This window comes from Aptenodytes patagonicus, chromosome 10, assembly GCF_965638725.1.
Source record: "Aptenodytes patagonicus chromosome 10, bAptPat1.pri.cur, whole genome shotgun sequence".
In the NCBI taxonomy this organism is placed as follows: Eukaryota; Metazoa; Chordata; class Aves; order Sphenisciformes; family Spheniscidae; genus Aptenodytes; species Aptenodytes patagonicus.
The window spans coordinates 20,384,336-20,398,139 of NC_134958.1; the positions used below are offsets into that span (position 1 = coordinate 20,384,336).

At 37.0% G+C, this 13,804-nt stretch overlaps 1 protein-coding gene across 7 annotated transcripts in view; it reads right to left on the reverse strand.

Annotated features, from left to right (window-relative positions):
- HERC1 (HECT and RLD domain containing E3 ubiquitin protein ligase family member 1) overlaps window positions 1-13,804 on the reverse strand; it is a 107,829-nt gene that overhangs the window by 63,430 nt on the left and 30,595 nt on the right. For all 7 annotated transcript variants that reach the window (XM_076348400.1, XM_076348402.1, XM_076348404.1 and 4 more), the window contains exons 11-21: window positions 12,608-12,742; window positions 10,687-10,852; window positions 9,980-10,105; window positions 8,513-8,734; window positions 7,121-7,273; window positions 6,804-6,936; window positions 6,109-6,300; window positions 4,722-4,943; window positions 3,647-3,820; window positions 1,863-1,977; window positions 1,639-1,759 (exon numbers count right to left, since the gene is read on the reverse strand). In XM_076348400.1, coding sequence (XP_076204515.1) covers window positions 1,639-1,759; window positions 1,863-1,977; window positions 3,647-3,820; window positions 4,722-4,943; window positions 6,109-6,300; window positions 6,804-6,936; window positions 7,121-7,273; window positions 8,513-8,734; window positions 9,980-10,105; window positions 10,687-10,852; window positions 12,608-12,742 — 1,759 coding nt within the window. The remainder of the gene's footprint in view (window positions 1-1,638; window positions 1,760-1,862; window positions 1,978-3,646; window positions 3,821-4,721; window positions 4,944-6,108; window positions 6,301-6,803; window positions 6,937-7,120; window positions 7,274-8,512; window positions 8,735-9,979; window positions 10,106-10,686; window positions 10,853-12,607; window positions 12,743-13,804) is intronic.

Below are 13,804 nucleotides of genomic sequence, written 5' to 3' on the forward strand. Positions count from 1 at the left end.
TGAATTTATAAAATCTTTTTGATTGAGTGGATATATTTGGGTTGATGCTTTCCTTCAATTTGAGGATATAAGTGCTGACCAGCACAATACTTACTACCTAACACACAATTTTCCAATGCAGGAAACAGCTTTAGACAATCTGAAGAAGGCAAAGCTTTAAATATAAAACATACAGTTACGTTAGTGGTTTTAGAATACTTTAGAAGGTAATTAATCCTACAAATCTTGAGACATACACATCCCACCAGCATAATTAATCTGCCCTCTCCTGGCAGTTTTCCTTTTGAAAAAAACAGAAGGTCTTCGTAGCAGCAGATCATGGTCACCATTTTCTGGCGCCTCTTATTTGCTCTCATCATTCTATCATTAAGCCTGTGTATACTATGCAAATGCAAACCAGCTATTTTTTCCCAGTAGTATTAAATCTGAGATCTCCCTGAAGCAAGAAATCTACTGCATACATTTAGATTTGCCGTATTGCATCTGCACAGTAAGCTTGAGGATTTCCGGGAGTAATGGAATTTATTGCACACCCACAGTACACAGTACCTGACTGTGAGCATACACAACAGCTATAACATGAACATGAAGCAACAGATTTATTACGTGTTTAGAAAGTGACCACCCTGTGTATGCTTGGTAAACCAGAGAACCACCAAGCTTAACGTATGCATACTGTCCTGTGTACGCACACTACACCCAATGCTTTCAGAAGTGCTGAATCTCTTGCAGATATGTTAGACCATGAGAAAGGAAGCGGCGAAGACACATATCCCCTTAATATTAATTAAAAGGAGGAAAACAGACCTACACGATTCTAAAAAGCATCACTAGTGCTTTACAATATAGCTAAAAAGCCTCATAATCCTGATGTCACATGAGAATTTCCTTGACTAAAAATATCCCACTTGTAGATTGCAAACAGCAATTAAAAAATCCTACCAGAGAAACCCTAATCCTACTTTAAGGACTACCTTGTAATGCCTAACAGTCCCCAGCCCTGAGTAATTCAATAAACACTTCCATCATCAATTCTGACCTGGCTTAATAAAACGATTCAGAAGTTGCCATCATGCTAGTTTCAGGCCCAGTCCTATCACGTCTGACATTCATGTAGGGCTGACAAGGACAAGCAACCTTAAAGTAATGTTAGGACTAAGAAGAGAATCTGGCCGGGGAGGAAGGAAAAAGGGGTGAGTATGGCAGGGAGGGGGAAGAGAGAGGTACAGAGAGGGACAGAGATCAGAGGCCCAGATAACTCAGGTTCAGGAGTTGAGTTCAGGAATGGCAGCCAGACTAAGCTGTGGCCTGGTCAACACAGCTAAGCAATCTACATCTAAGTTGTAGGCTTCTATGGTACAGCATACTAGTGCTATGTTTACAGGTAAAACTAGGCTTCAGGCTGTGCTTGAGTCAAGTATCATCAATCAATCATTTGCTTCTATTGATTTAATACCACATGTACTACAGATTAATGGACTCCTAATTATACATTGCCCATTTTCATTTGAAAACTCCTGAAAGTTTTTCAACAAGGTATAACAAAAATACTGGCAACATATACGAAACTAACATTATGTGATGTTTTCTTAATACACAGTAAAGCCTGAAGAACCAAAAAGAGATTTACAGTCTTACCCATCTGTCTCTTGAGGATGATCTAGTCTGAATAAGTTCCATGTTCTTGCAGGCAAGCAAGCGACTCCGAACTTTATATACACAACGGTATACTTCTGCCAAGGCTTTGCCAGGCTGGTACCTACAAAAAAGAGACCCAAAACGGAAAAGAAAAAAAAAAAATCATACAAACTTTCTTTTAAAAATTGAAGTTGAACTTTTAAAAGCAGCTTTAAGTTACTTGCCTGCTCTCACCACAAGCTTGACTAAGTAAACTTGTATGTTTCAGAAGAGCTGCAAGGACAAATCTGGACACAGTATCTAGGAGTGATTCATTACTTAAAGTTGCAGTATCCCAATCTGAAAATAGAAAGGATTAATCAAAACTTGCTACTGATTCTAATAACAAATATATTTTCCATGACATCATAAAAAAAAAAAAATCTTATCCATTTAAAATCTTTCAATTTAGAAGTAGTTTTAATGCTTAAGAAATAAGTTTAGCATCAATAACTCATAAATACACTGCTTCAGACAAATGTGTTTTGGTCTGCTCAAGGTACTTAAGTATAACAGTCAGCCAAGGGCGTGCACACAAACTGCCACCAGAGACTCAAAGAGCTGAACTTAGGGTGCAACCTCTCTTTCAAGCAAGGATATTGAACTAGAGCCCTTCTCTTTACTGAGCCACTGATTTACATAGAACTTGTTTAGAAACACACCGTATTTGAGACTTTCTGCTCTTTTACACGTGGTTGAAATCACATTCAAGAATTATCTTGCAGACTCACTTAAAATGAAAAAGCCTTATCTCCAGTAGGAAAGCCAACTATTAGCACAAGCTTCGCTGCTAATATTAACAAGAGAGATTTTCAGGTCTCAAAATTAAGGTTCATCCAGTATTTTCAGAAACTGACTTTTTCAAAATAATTTTGCCCCAACTTTAAAAAGAATCATTAAGAAAATAATATTGTTCTACTATAAAATAACCGAACTGCCAAGCAAACCTCCACAAGGTCCCATAATTTTTCATGGGGGAAAAAAAGTATTACCGTCCCACTTCCTTACAAATATCTTCGTAATGTTTTTTTCAATTAAATATTATCTACAAATCCTTGCAAACTGCTGTAGAAATCACAAAAACTTACCTGGCCACATAAAGCTTAGTCTAACATACCTACTGCACAGCAAGTTCCATTACTTTGCATTTGATGCTATGCTAATCATCACCATACAACTTTCAGTCAGCTTGCATTGTGAACAGAGCAGAACCACGTCAACTTCTAAAACACCCAATTCCATAACCAAAATAATACATATTAGCCCATTCATCTCGGATTTTGCAAACAGACAACCAGCATTTTTTACTGGAATTCCTACTTCTGTGGAATTCTGCAACAGAATCCCCTGTGTTGCTCAACAGGCACACAACACCATTTGCTGTCTTCTTGATCTGGCCTAGCTTGGCCAGAGCTACAGAAAATTATCTCTGGATCCAGTAGAGAGTTACAGTACAACCACAATGCTTAGTGGATCTCATTAAAAGGAGACCTGGGAAGCTTGAGCGGGAACCCAGACTTTAGGCAATAAGCATGAAGAACCATTAATACTGTAAGGCCAGCCTCCCAGAGACTTGAAAAACAAAAGATGACTTACCCCTTCCACCCCATTCCTAACATATTTTGCAAGCTACTTTGCCTCCCCCATCTCCTTCCCATCAACTTTTCTTTTTAATTCCAAGTTTCACCCTGCTCTACTAGGAAAAGAGAAACACCAACAACTGAGTAAGCAAACAAGAGTCTCTTTTTCCAGTTTGGAAGGAAAAAGAACATTGAACTACATGTTTGCCAACAGAAAAAGCAAAAGACAGACTGTGGAACATGACAATAAATTAAGTTTATCATGTTGCAGAATTAAAAGTTGTTGCCAAAGAAAATAATGGATTCTGCTAGGCATGTAGTTGAAGCATGCAATACACTTCTTGCTCTCTCACACACACGTACGTACATACATATTTTTAACATCTTACCTTTACTAAGAGCATAGTCTTGCATACTGATCCAGAGGCTCCGTGCTGGCTCTTTTGTACAACCCAAGGCCAAATCAACATAGACAGAAATCTCAGGTCTCAGCTTATAATCAAATGGCTTCTGTTCCTCATTTCCAGATAGGGCCACTTCTAATAAGGAGCTCATGCATTTGTCTATAAGAAGGGAAATACTCAAGAAGTTAAACTCTGCAAATTTTGAGGATTATATGCATCTATCTAAAAGCGTATAAAACAGCTTTCACTCTCCACTTCGTTTAAAAAAAAAATAATCAAGACATCTCATTGTCCAACTACAAACTCGGGTTAGATAAGCAATGAAGTGACTTAAGAGTTACAATTTATGTAAAACATATGAAGATTTAGAAGCATTATCCAACTCTGCTTCAATAGCATAATTCTGTATCATTAATTCTACCTGAACTATATAGCCATACACTTGCAATTATTGTATCTTCAGACTTGGACCCATTTCAAAATACTTTGTCTTGTAAATAAGTCTTGAAGTGGTCTACTCAGAATCAGAGGAAGAAAGAAATATGAACTAAGAGGAACAGGCTAAAGAGAAGCAGAAGCAAGTGCATTATTCAGATAGGAAGGGATGACTAGAAATACTAATGCTGAGTCCTGTTAACACTTCTGGTAGATCAGAAGGATTCAAGTTTGTTGTTAATAGTATTATTTCTAATTAATAAAAATTCCACTTTGTAAGTAGAATACAATTTAAGATAATCTTTTTCAATAATAAATATGAACAATGGAGCCCCTGGTGTGTCTGTTAAATGCTGAGCATCTACGAGTAAAACATTTAAAATTAACTCAGTGAAGTCAGTGTTACTTCTTTCACTGAGAAACTGCAGATTTTTTTCTTCTGTAAGCATTTACAAGACCCTTTGTAAACTACAGCATATACTTAAATATCCATTTTCCAACTTTTTGTATTACTATGTAAATAGACAAGAATGCTGAAAGACAAACCCTAAGTACACAACAGAAATTTCAAAACTGAACACAAATATTTACAATGACAATTACACACTTGCATTTAAGAGCTTACCTAAATGAGGAATATCCATTTCCACTCCATCACTGAAAAGTGGAGTTTTCAACCAATAGGCTGTATCTTGTTCCTCGGGGGACACTGGAGGTCCTTGAAGCATGCCACCAAGACACCGCCCAATAAGCAAAGCTACAGTTCTCTCTAGATCAACAAGCCATACCCAAGACTGGGCAGGCTGTGGTAAGGGCATTCCAGCAGGATCAATTAATTCAGGTCCACCTAAAAGTATTACCAATGAATTGTCAAATTAGTCACTGTTGCCCAAATGTTAAAAACAATTCCAAAATTAATGGCAGATCTTGTTAATATTTCCCAGTTAATAGCAGATTTGCCCTTCAGTCAACAACCTGTAAACTGAAGAAACAGCAGTTAGGACAAACATAACATTTAACATCGTAACTTCAGCAGCAGCAGAGGCCATCACCATTCACAGTACAACTGTTCATACTCAATGAAGTAAAGGCTCTTTTAAACTCTGCCCAAGCACCTATTTTGTCCAATACGTATTTCTTTGTGTTCTGATAAACATGCATCGATAAATAATACAACTGGAAACAGTACTTAATAAAAGCAGAAAACTTTGCCATTCATTGAATTTTTCATTAATATTTTTGGCAAATAAGTATAGCACCTCCTATCACAAATTTCAGTTGCTTTACCTCTGTTTTTATATTTCTATTTCATTGGCACCAGAAATATGTGGTGGCACATGTTCAGGAATTTATCAGGTAAATAATGATTTTAAGTTAAAATTCTATTACACCACGAAATGCAAAGCAAAAGTAAAATTTGGACATGAAAGTAAACAGATCATGACAAAATTATCTATTAGCTGCATCAGGGGAAGTTCAGATTGGACGTTAGGAACAGGTTCTTCACTGAGAGGGTGGCTGGTCACTGGAACAGGCTCCCCCAGAAAGTGGTCACGGCACCAAGCCTGTCAGAGTTCAAGGAGCATCTGGATGACGCTTTTAGTCCTATGATTTAGTTTTAGGCAGTCCTGAGAGGAGCAGGGAGTTGGACTCGATGATCCTTCCAATGCGAGATATTCTATGATTCTAAAATTAGTGTTTCTTTTACAAGAATGGTATTTTCATGTATTACAAACTTAGTATTTTCAGTTCAATATATATTTCCCATATTGCTCTTGGATTCCCACTCAAGTCAATATATATTCTGGGTTGACAGAATAAAGAAGTATGCCTGCAGTTCAAAATATTTCACAGCAAGGGACGTTAATACATTTAAGAATTGAAAAGGAGACATAGCAAGACACTTTAAAAAAAAAAGCCATCTTTAAAGGCAAAGTTAAGCTCCCACTATAAAAAGGTGACATGCCATTCTTTATTTTTCAGATTAAAAGTGTGTTAGTTATTACACTTACCATGAAGTGGCCACTGTAATTCTTGATCTTCTAAAAGGGCTGCAGCAGGTAACAGTCTATTAAGACGATCTAAAGGTGGCAACAGATCTAGCAGGTAACTCAACAAAGGCCGAGCTACTGATACTGGCAGTAACAATAATGAGTTGACAATCTGAGAGAGCATACTACCAGCAGCCGATACATAAATCACATCTACAGAGGGGAAAAAAAAAAAAACAAATAAGCTATAATTATAATTCAGAATATAATTATATTCCAAGCACAATTTAACGAGTCAGAAAGAATTGCATAAAAATATCTCAGCTGTCTCAAAATGTCTCAACTGTACATGTTGAATTGGGGGTTCACTTAATAATTATTAATCCATTCCATATTTTACTTCCACGCTTTTCAGCAATCTCAAAAAAAGTACTTTTAAAAAGAGAAATCTAGAACTAACGAAACTGAAACAATAATGTACAGAGACAATATCCTCTCTATTCTGTATTTTTCCTGTATGCAAAATGTTGTATCAAAAACATGAACCACATGCTATCCTTGCATAGACACTTAATCTCTTCCTTTGGGGGAGGCTTGGGATGTCTACTTTATGCAGACAGAGGGAAAATAAGGTATTTTATTATTCAAATCTAAACAAACAAGAACTGCCCTAAGCTTACGGTGCCACCATTACCGATTTTTCCATGAACATTTACCTCTCAGTTTTTCCCCAACACTACCATTCCAAGAGCTTTCCTTAAGCAGTGTTGCAGAACGGGAATAGATGTCTGTTGCATGAGGCAATAAAAGCTGAAGGTGTTTGTGAAGCAGTGCCACACTGCTGGAATTCTAGAAGGAAACATACAACCAAACGTAAGAATAACTCTGTAAATGTATTTAAGGGGTTCATTATTTAAATCCATTTAGCTTTCACATACTCAGAAGATTTTCAACAGGAATCTTACAACATTCTGGTGCTCATGCATATTGAATTAATTTTTCCCCCCTAAATGATAAAAATAAGGACACACACCTCACTAACACTGTTGATGTGGCAATAAGCCAGCAACTGTTTCTGCAGTGAACATAAAAGCTCATGAAGATGAGCAGGTTGGCTGTTTTCTGATGATGATGTACCCAGTAAAAATTTATCACTGTTTTTTTCCAGTTCTCCAAAGGCTTGGTCCTATTAAGACAAAAAGGGGAAAAAAAGAACAATTAACTCTCTCTTCAAATGCTGTAATACTTTACTATCACCTTAAAAAGAAGCTTTTTTTTTTTCTTTACCATGTGCACCTGATTATCAAAGAAATTGGATAATGTCAAGTGGATCATGGGATAACCAAACTTGAAACTACAATCATTTAGAATGTCACAGTAGTGATTGTGATAGCTGTCAAGCAAACATCTCTATTCTCAAAGGGGTATTTTCAGATGCAGAAATATTTTTCATTTAACTCACCAAGGATAACCAGATGAAAGAACTCACTCCCCACCCTGACCTCCAAATCACAATATGTTAAAATAAGTAATAACCCTTTAGACTTTATTGTGGGCTGATACATAAAATGTTTCAGATTAGAATCCTTCCTTGCGTTATCTAGGGTGGCAATAAAAGCAGCAGAAGGTAGACAGCTGCTTGACTTCATTCTGTATTCTGTTGAAAAAATTGAGTTAGTTTCAAGTAGCAAATTCAAAGTAGATAGCTCAATCTAGATGACTGGTGGAGGTCTAGAGAAAAGAACAAAAAACTACCAACCCTCACCCTCAGGAGACAGGGATACTATGCCAGAGAAGTAAAATCTCCAATTTCTTTTCGCTGTTGTATTTAACTGGCTAGTTGAATAAAAAGGTGAGAGAGTCAGTTACTTGCTTTTATGCTCCCCTAAATTTTTCATCAGCCTCTACTGTTACACAGCTAAGAACAACAACCTGTTTCACACAGTAGGTATAATAAGACGGTTGACCTGTACTTGCTGAACTATTATAAGGTAGTTACCCTAGTGAAGTTAATTAAACAGATTCATGTTCCTGGTGTCTGCCTATCTTTCTCTGGTGGCTGAGATTATACTGACAGAAAGGGTTCCATACAATCTACTTACTTGATGTGTTACATTCTATCTTCCAAAAAATTTTGAAGCCAAAGTAAGAGCAATAAAATACTTTAGTCTGATATGAAACCATCTACATTTACATAAGCCAAGTTAAACAATATATACCACTGTAATAACATTAGAAGCATAACGTTAGAGATGATTTAATTGATTTTAGTCCACTTCAGGACAAATACATATGGCAGTGCTACTTTAGATAAACAAAAAGAGCACCATTTTCTGAAAGCGGGGAAAAACTTTTAACCCTTCTAAGTATTCAAAATTCATTACCATTTAAAAAATAAACAAATAAATACAAGGCCTATACATACTGTATAAAATCCCAAATTTCTTAGAAGAGTCTTCATTAAGATTTCAGCTAGATGAGTATCCGGATGACTGCTCTGGACAGCATACGTTTGATCAGAGAGATTTCCATAGCTGATACATAATGAGGAAGTTTCTGTGGCATCGGATGGTGAGCTATAGCCAAGCAGGGAAGCTACATGGGTGTGATCCTGCAAGCTTGTCAGAATAATATCCAATTGCATTCTCTAAAGAAAAATGTTTAGACACAAAAAACACTCGTTGTTAATGAAGATAAAATAATAAGCTAAGAAGAAAAAAGCATCAGGCATAGTTACGCAATAAAAATATTATAATGAGACGTGAAAATAAGCTGGAGGACTTTACCAAAAAAATCCAAACAGTTTTTTCTGAAGATCTGTAGTATTAGAGAACAGATAAATATACCGAATGATATGACCATACCCAGTAAAAATCTGACATTAAGAGAGAGAGATTAGACATTGGACCAAATGCTTTCTCCAGTTTGTTCTAGTTATCTGATTATTTGGGGGGTGGGGGACAATTACTCTAATCTATACATAGGAAAAAGGAAAAGGGTAAAAAGCAGGGCACGCATACATACACCTCCACCAAGGGAGGTGGCAGATTCGGAATAATGACCTTTAATTTCAGTACTGTTCCCCGCTGTTGCTGGTTACGATCCCTGAAAAACCTAAACTTGCTCTACCCTAGTAATTGTTGGGGGTTTTAGTTTGTACTAATCTTCAGAAATCTTTAGAAAATTAGAATTAGAAGATTCTTCTTCATAGTTTCAGTATCAGTGTAAACCAGTCTATTCCATAGTTTATAAAATAAAGGATTTCACCAGGATCCTATGTGTACAGAACTGAACAATAGTTTCTTTCATTTTTAACCTGAGACTACTGCTGAAGCTTCAGTTCTACCTGCCCTGAACGACAGGAACCGATGTTCCTTGAATTTCTTTCCTTCCATTTCTAGGATACTGGGCAAGTCTCCTAACCCGCATTAATTCCTGTTCTTTACATTCAAGAAAGAAAAAGAAAAAAAGGAACATCCCAGTCATCTCTGCAAAGCAGGGTGAAACCCATGTAGGAAAAGCATTATACAAGTATTCTTCCCAGAAAACAGTTAATTTTCTGTTACCAAGTCTTGCTAAATCAGGCTAGTATTCAAAAATATCTAACCTTTAAATTTGCTTAGATACTCTAACACAGCAATTCCTAACCTTTCTGTTGTCAAGCTTCACTTGAGAAAACATGTAGTGCTCCTTACCTCACTAGATTCCGATTTAGCCAGGCTACAGATTTTGTTAAGTTGTGCTTTGCACTGTATCTCACCAATAAGGTGCTTGCACTCTGCAAATGAGGCTCACCTCACGGTTCAAAATGTTCTAGCAAAAAAACCCCAAACCAAACCAAAAACAAACCACAAGTGCTTTCAAAGCACGGCATATTTTTATTTGACCTTACCTGTCCTTTTGATAAGCTTTCCCATCTATCAGGACCTTGGGGTAGAAGAGAATGTAGCAATTCCATTCTCTCTCGCAATGGAGGAAGTAGCATAGTTGCTCCTACTGACAGAGTCTCAATTACGACCTAAAATTAGAGCAGCAGAAAATACTTTTTCAGTGGGGGGGGGGGGAGGGGGGGGGAGGGAGGAAGAGCCGAGGATGTATCCAAAACATCCACTTAATTTCATTTAACATCAGAATTCTATCACACAATAGCACATTAATCTTTTATTCTGTGATGCAAAGATATGCGGTACACTAAAGGACTGAAATGAGACCAACATATTGTCAAAACAATAAAAAATTCTTTCTAAGTTGCTATTTCCTGGAAGAGTGCCATCTCAGGAGAGGTTACTCAAGTTAGTTAGTTACCCAATCCACAACATTAATATTTCAGGCTCATTATTACAAGCAATAATAATAATTAAAATGTTACAAAATAAAAGCAGCTTTTTGAAATTCTCATGCGAACATTCTCCTCTGCTTTCAGATCATAAAACAGTGATGGCGATTTTTTAACTTTAATGAGTAAAACTGGTAAGTCAGAATAATGTTCATCAGAGTGCCAAGTTCAGAAAGTCAGAGAAATCTCTAATTACATAGTCAAAGAAAGAAAGAAAACAGAGTAGTAGAATTTTCACATGTAAACAAAAAAGCATTACTTACTTCCTGAATTTCATCAGGGACAGAAGAGTCCATCAGTCTAAACAACAAATTGCGAAGAGGACCAGCTTGCCGGCCAAGAATGCTAGTAGCTACACCTCCAGCCAGGGCAAGTGCAAGATGATTAGAAAGCAGCTTCAAACATAATTTAAGAAAATTGTGATGTTCCCTGTAAAAAGAAATACATCCCTGTTAATCTCTCCGCTTATTAGCCTTACTCCCTTTCACTTAAATGTGCACGAAGCTTTTAACTCTCATTTGATTTTGCATACCAGAAAGATAAGTAAATTACAACTGGGACTTTAAAGAAACTCCTCTGAAAACCTACTGCCAATCTGCTTAGAACAAAAACCAAAACCAGAATTGAGAAAAGTGTCTTTGTGGACAATGGTTCCAAGGGGCATTCAGTTTAGAAAAGTAGTCCCACGAATTAGGAGGCAAAATCATCCCAAAATACACAGACAAACAAATATATTCCTCACATAAAGGAAAAAATAAACCTTTTAAGAAGTAAAAAATGTAATCTTCTTGGAAAAGGTTTAGGAGTACAACAATCAGATTAAAAATGAAAAGTCAGGACATTAATTACTAGTCTCCTTAAAAAAATAAAACTTTTGAAAAACTTCGTAGCAAGGAAAAAAGATTCATAAGGATCTTTTAAATTTATAGTGTTTTCTGCAAACGTCAGTGAGGAAACATTCATGCTTTCATATTTTATAGCAATACATTTAAAACGTCACCTTTGGTGAAAAGACTCAAATCTGGAAGCTGTAATAACAATTACTGATGATTTGTCAAGAGGCTTAGTCAACACGTCACTATCAAGATAGGCTTAGTTTTGTTGCATTTCATTTTCTGGAGCACCTTCCAGAAAAGACAAATTTGTGGAAATGCATAAAGGCTCCCCAAATCCAAAGCAAGGAAAACGCTTCTTGCATATATATTTCAAATCTAAGTGACATTTCATGTCTATGAATCTCATGTTTCTGAGAAGCAGCTTGCATTTTCAAAACTAATGGAATACCTTATCTGAAAAAAAATTTAAAATAAAAAACCAAAACAACCCACATGGAACTGATCATGAAATATCCCAAATTGCCCACTAATAACCTCTGTCTGTATCAGAAGCAAACTGCTGTAACTAACACTACGCCTCATTACAAAGTTTCATAGACAAATCTGAAAAAACTGAACTGCCTTTCTCCATTGTGTTCATTCAGATGGAAAACAGTTATGCTACTTGACATAACCTGAACAACAGAGTCATACGTGACCTTTAAAAAAGTCTTTCATGCATTCTGAACAATTTCTATTTCTCCAGAGGTGATCAGAGACCTTGAGCTGCAAGAAGGAAATAGCCCACCCTCACATGCTAAAAACGCTTGTAGAAAAATATCCTAATTCCTTAGATAGAAACAGGATTTTATTAGAGCATTGATCCCAACTCAAAACGCAATGGCAACTATACATCTCCCGGTCTGAGCATCATACATGTGTTAGTCAATAACTGAATGTATGGATTGATGGATTATCACTTGAAGAGGGTTTTTTTGCCTAAGCTTATCAGTAGATGACAGTCAGTAAGCATCCACTCAAACTGGTTACAGGAGGAAAAACTTGCAAAGCAGAAATAATGTACAGAAATAGTAAATGCATTTCAACTATATAGAAAAATGTGTTTTAAAGGATAACTCGAAAGAAAATATTTAATTTAGTGCATAATTAAAATAAATTCCAGACAAAAGATCCTGCTACATTTGACATACTGAAAAGCTCCTGTGTTATACAAACAAACAGCACCTGAAAGAGCAAATAAACCAGACTTACACTTATTAAAGAAAAGACTAACCAGGACTAAGCCACGCACCACTGCTGTAAAGAAAAAAATTTATAAAAATCTATAACATGCTTATGCTGTATATACCTTGATGAAGGAAAAGGAAGAGGAGGAATTTCACTGTTAATTTTGTCACAGTAGTGCTCAAGAAAAGAACGAAGATGCGAAAAGGTACTTTCTTCAAGGTCTACGCAATAGGGTCTGTGCCATGCAACAACTTGCCTGGAATCAAACATCAAAATAAGTTAACTACTGAAAATATTCCAACTGCTTTAATAAATTAACAGTTTAAGTAGGTTGAGTACACGCTTGACCGAACAAAATTTTTTCTTGCAACAAACTAATATGATTGAGGCAGACTAACTTCCTGATCTCCTTGAAGGTATTTTCTGCATTTTTTTCGTACAAATGCCAGATTACAAAGAGACTTTGATACAACGCAGGGAGAATTCAAAAGGGGTAGTACCACTTAGTACTATTTGAGTCTCACTATTTTCTTAATTGATTTTTCTAAGGTAGCTCCCTTTAAAACAGGGCATTTGAAATTCTTCCCGAATTATCTTCCAAATATTAAGTTTTTCTATTCCTTTGTGTTAGTCCACATATAAATCTGAAGTTTACCAGTTCACTTCAATCACTTGCTTATGTCTTTGATGTGCTGGTTTTGGCTGGGATAGAGTTAATTTTCTTCCCAGTAGCTGGTACAGGGCTGTGTTTTGGATTTGTGCTGGAAACAGTGTTGATAACACAGGGATGTTTTTGTTACTGCTGAGCAGTGCTGACACAGGGTCAAGGCCTTTTCTGCCTCTCACCCCACCCCACCAGCGAGCAGGCTGGGGGGGGCACAAGAAGTTGGGAGGGGACACGGCCGGGACAGCTGACCCCAACTGACCTAAGGGAGATTCCACACCATGTGACATCATGCTCAGCATACAAAGCTGGGGGAAGAAGGAGGAACGGGGGGACATTCAGAGTGATGGTGTTTGTCTTCCCAAGTCACCGTTACGCGTGATGGAGCCCTGCTTTCCTGGAGATGGCTGAACACCTGCCTGCCGATGGGAAGTGGTGGATGAATTCCTTGTTTTGCTTCGCTTGTGTGCGCAGTTTTTGCTTTACCTATTAAACTGTCTTTATCTCAACCCACAAGTTTTCTCACTTTTACTCTTCTGATCCTCTTCCCCATCCCACCCAGGGGGGAGTCAGTAAGCAGCCGGGTGGTGCTTAGTTGTGGCTGGGGTTAAACCACGACAACAACCAATCTATTTAGGTACCTGTTTTTAGTTT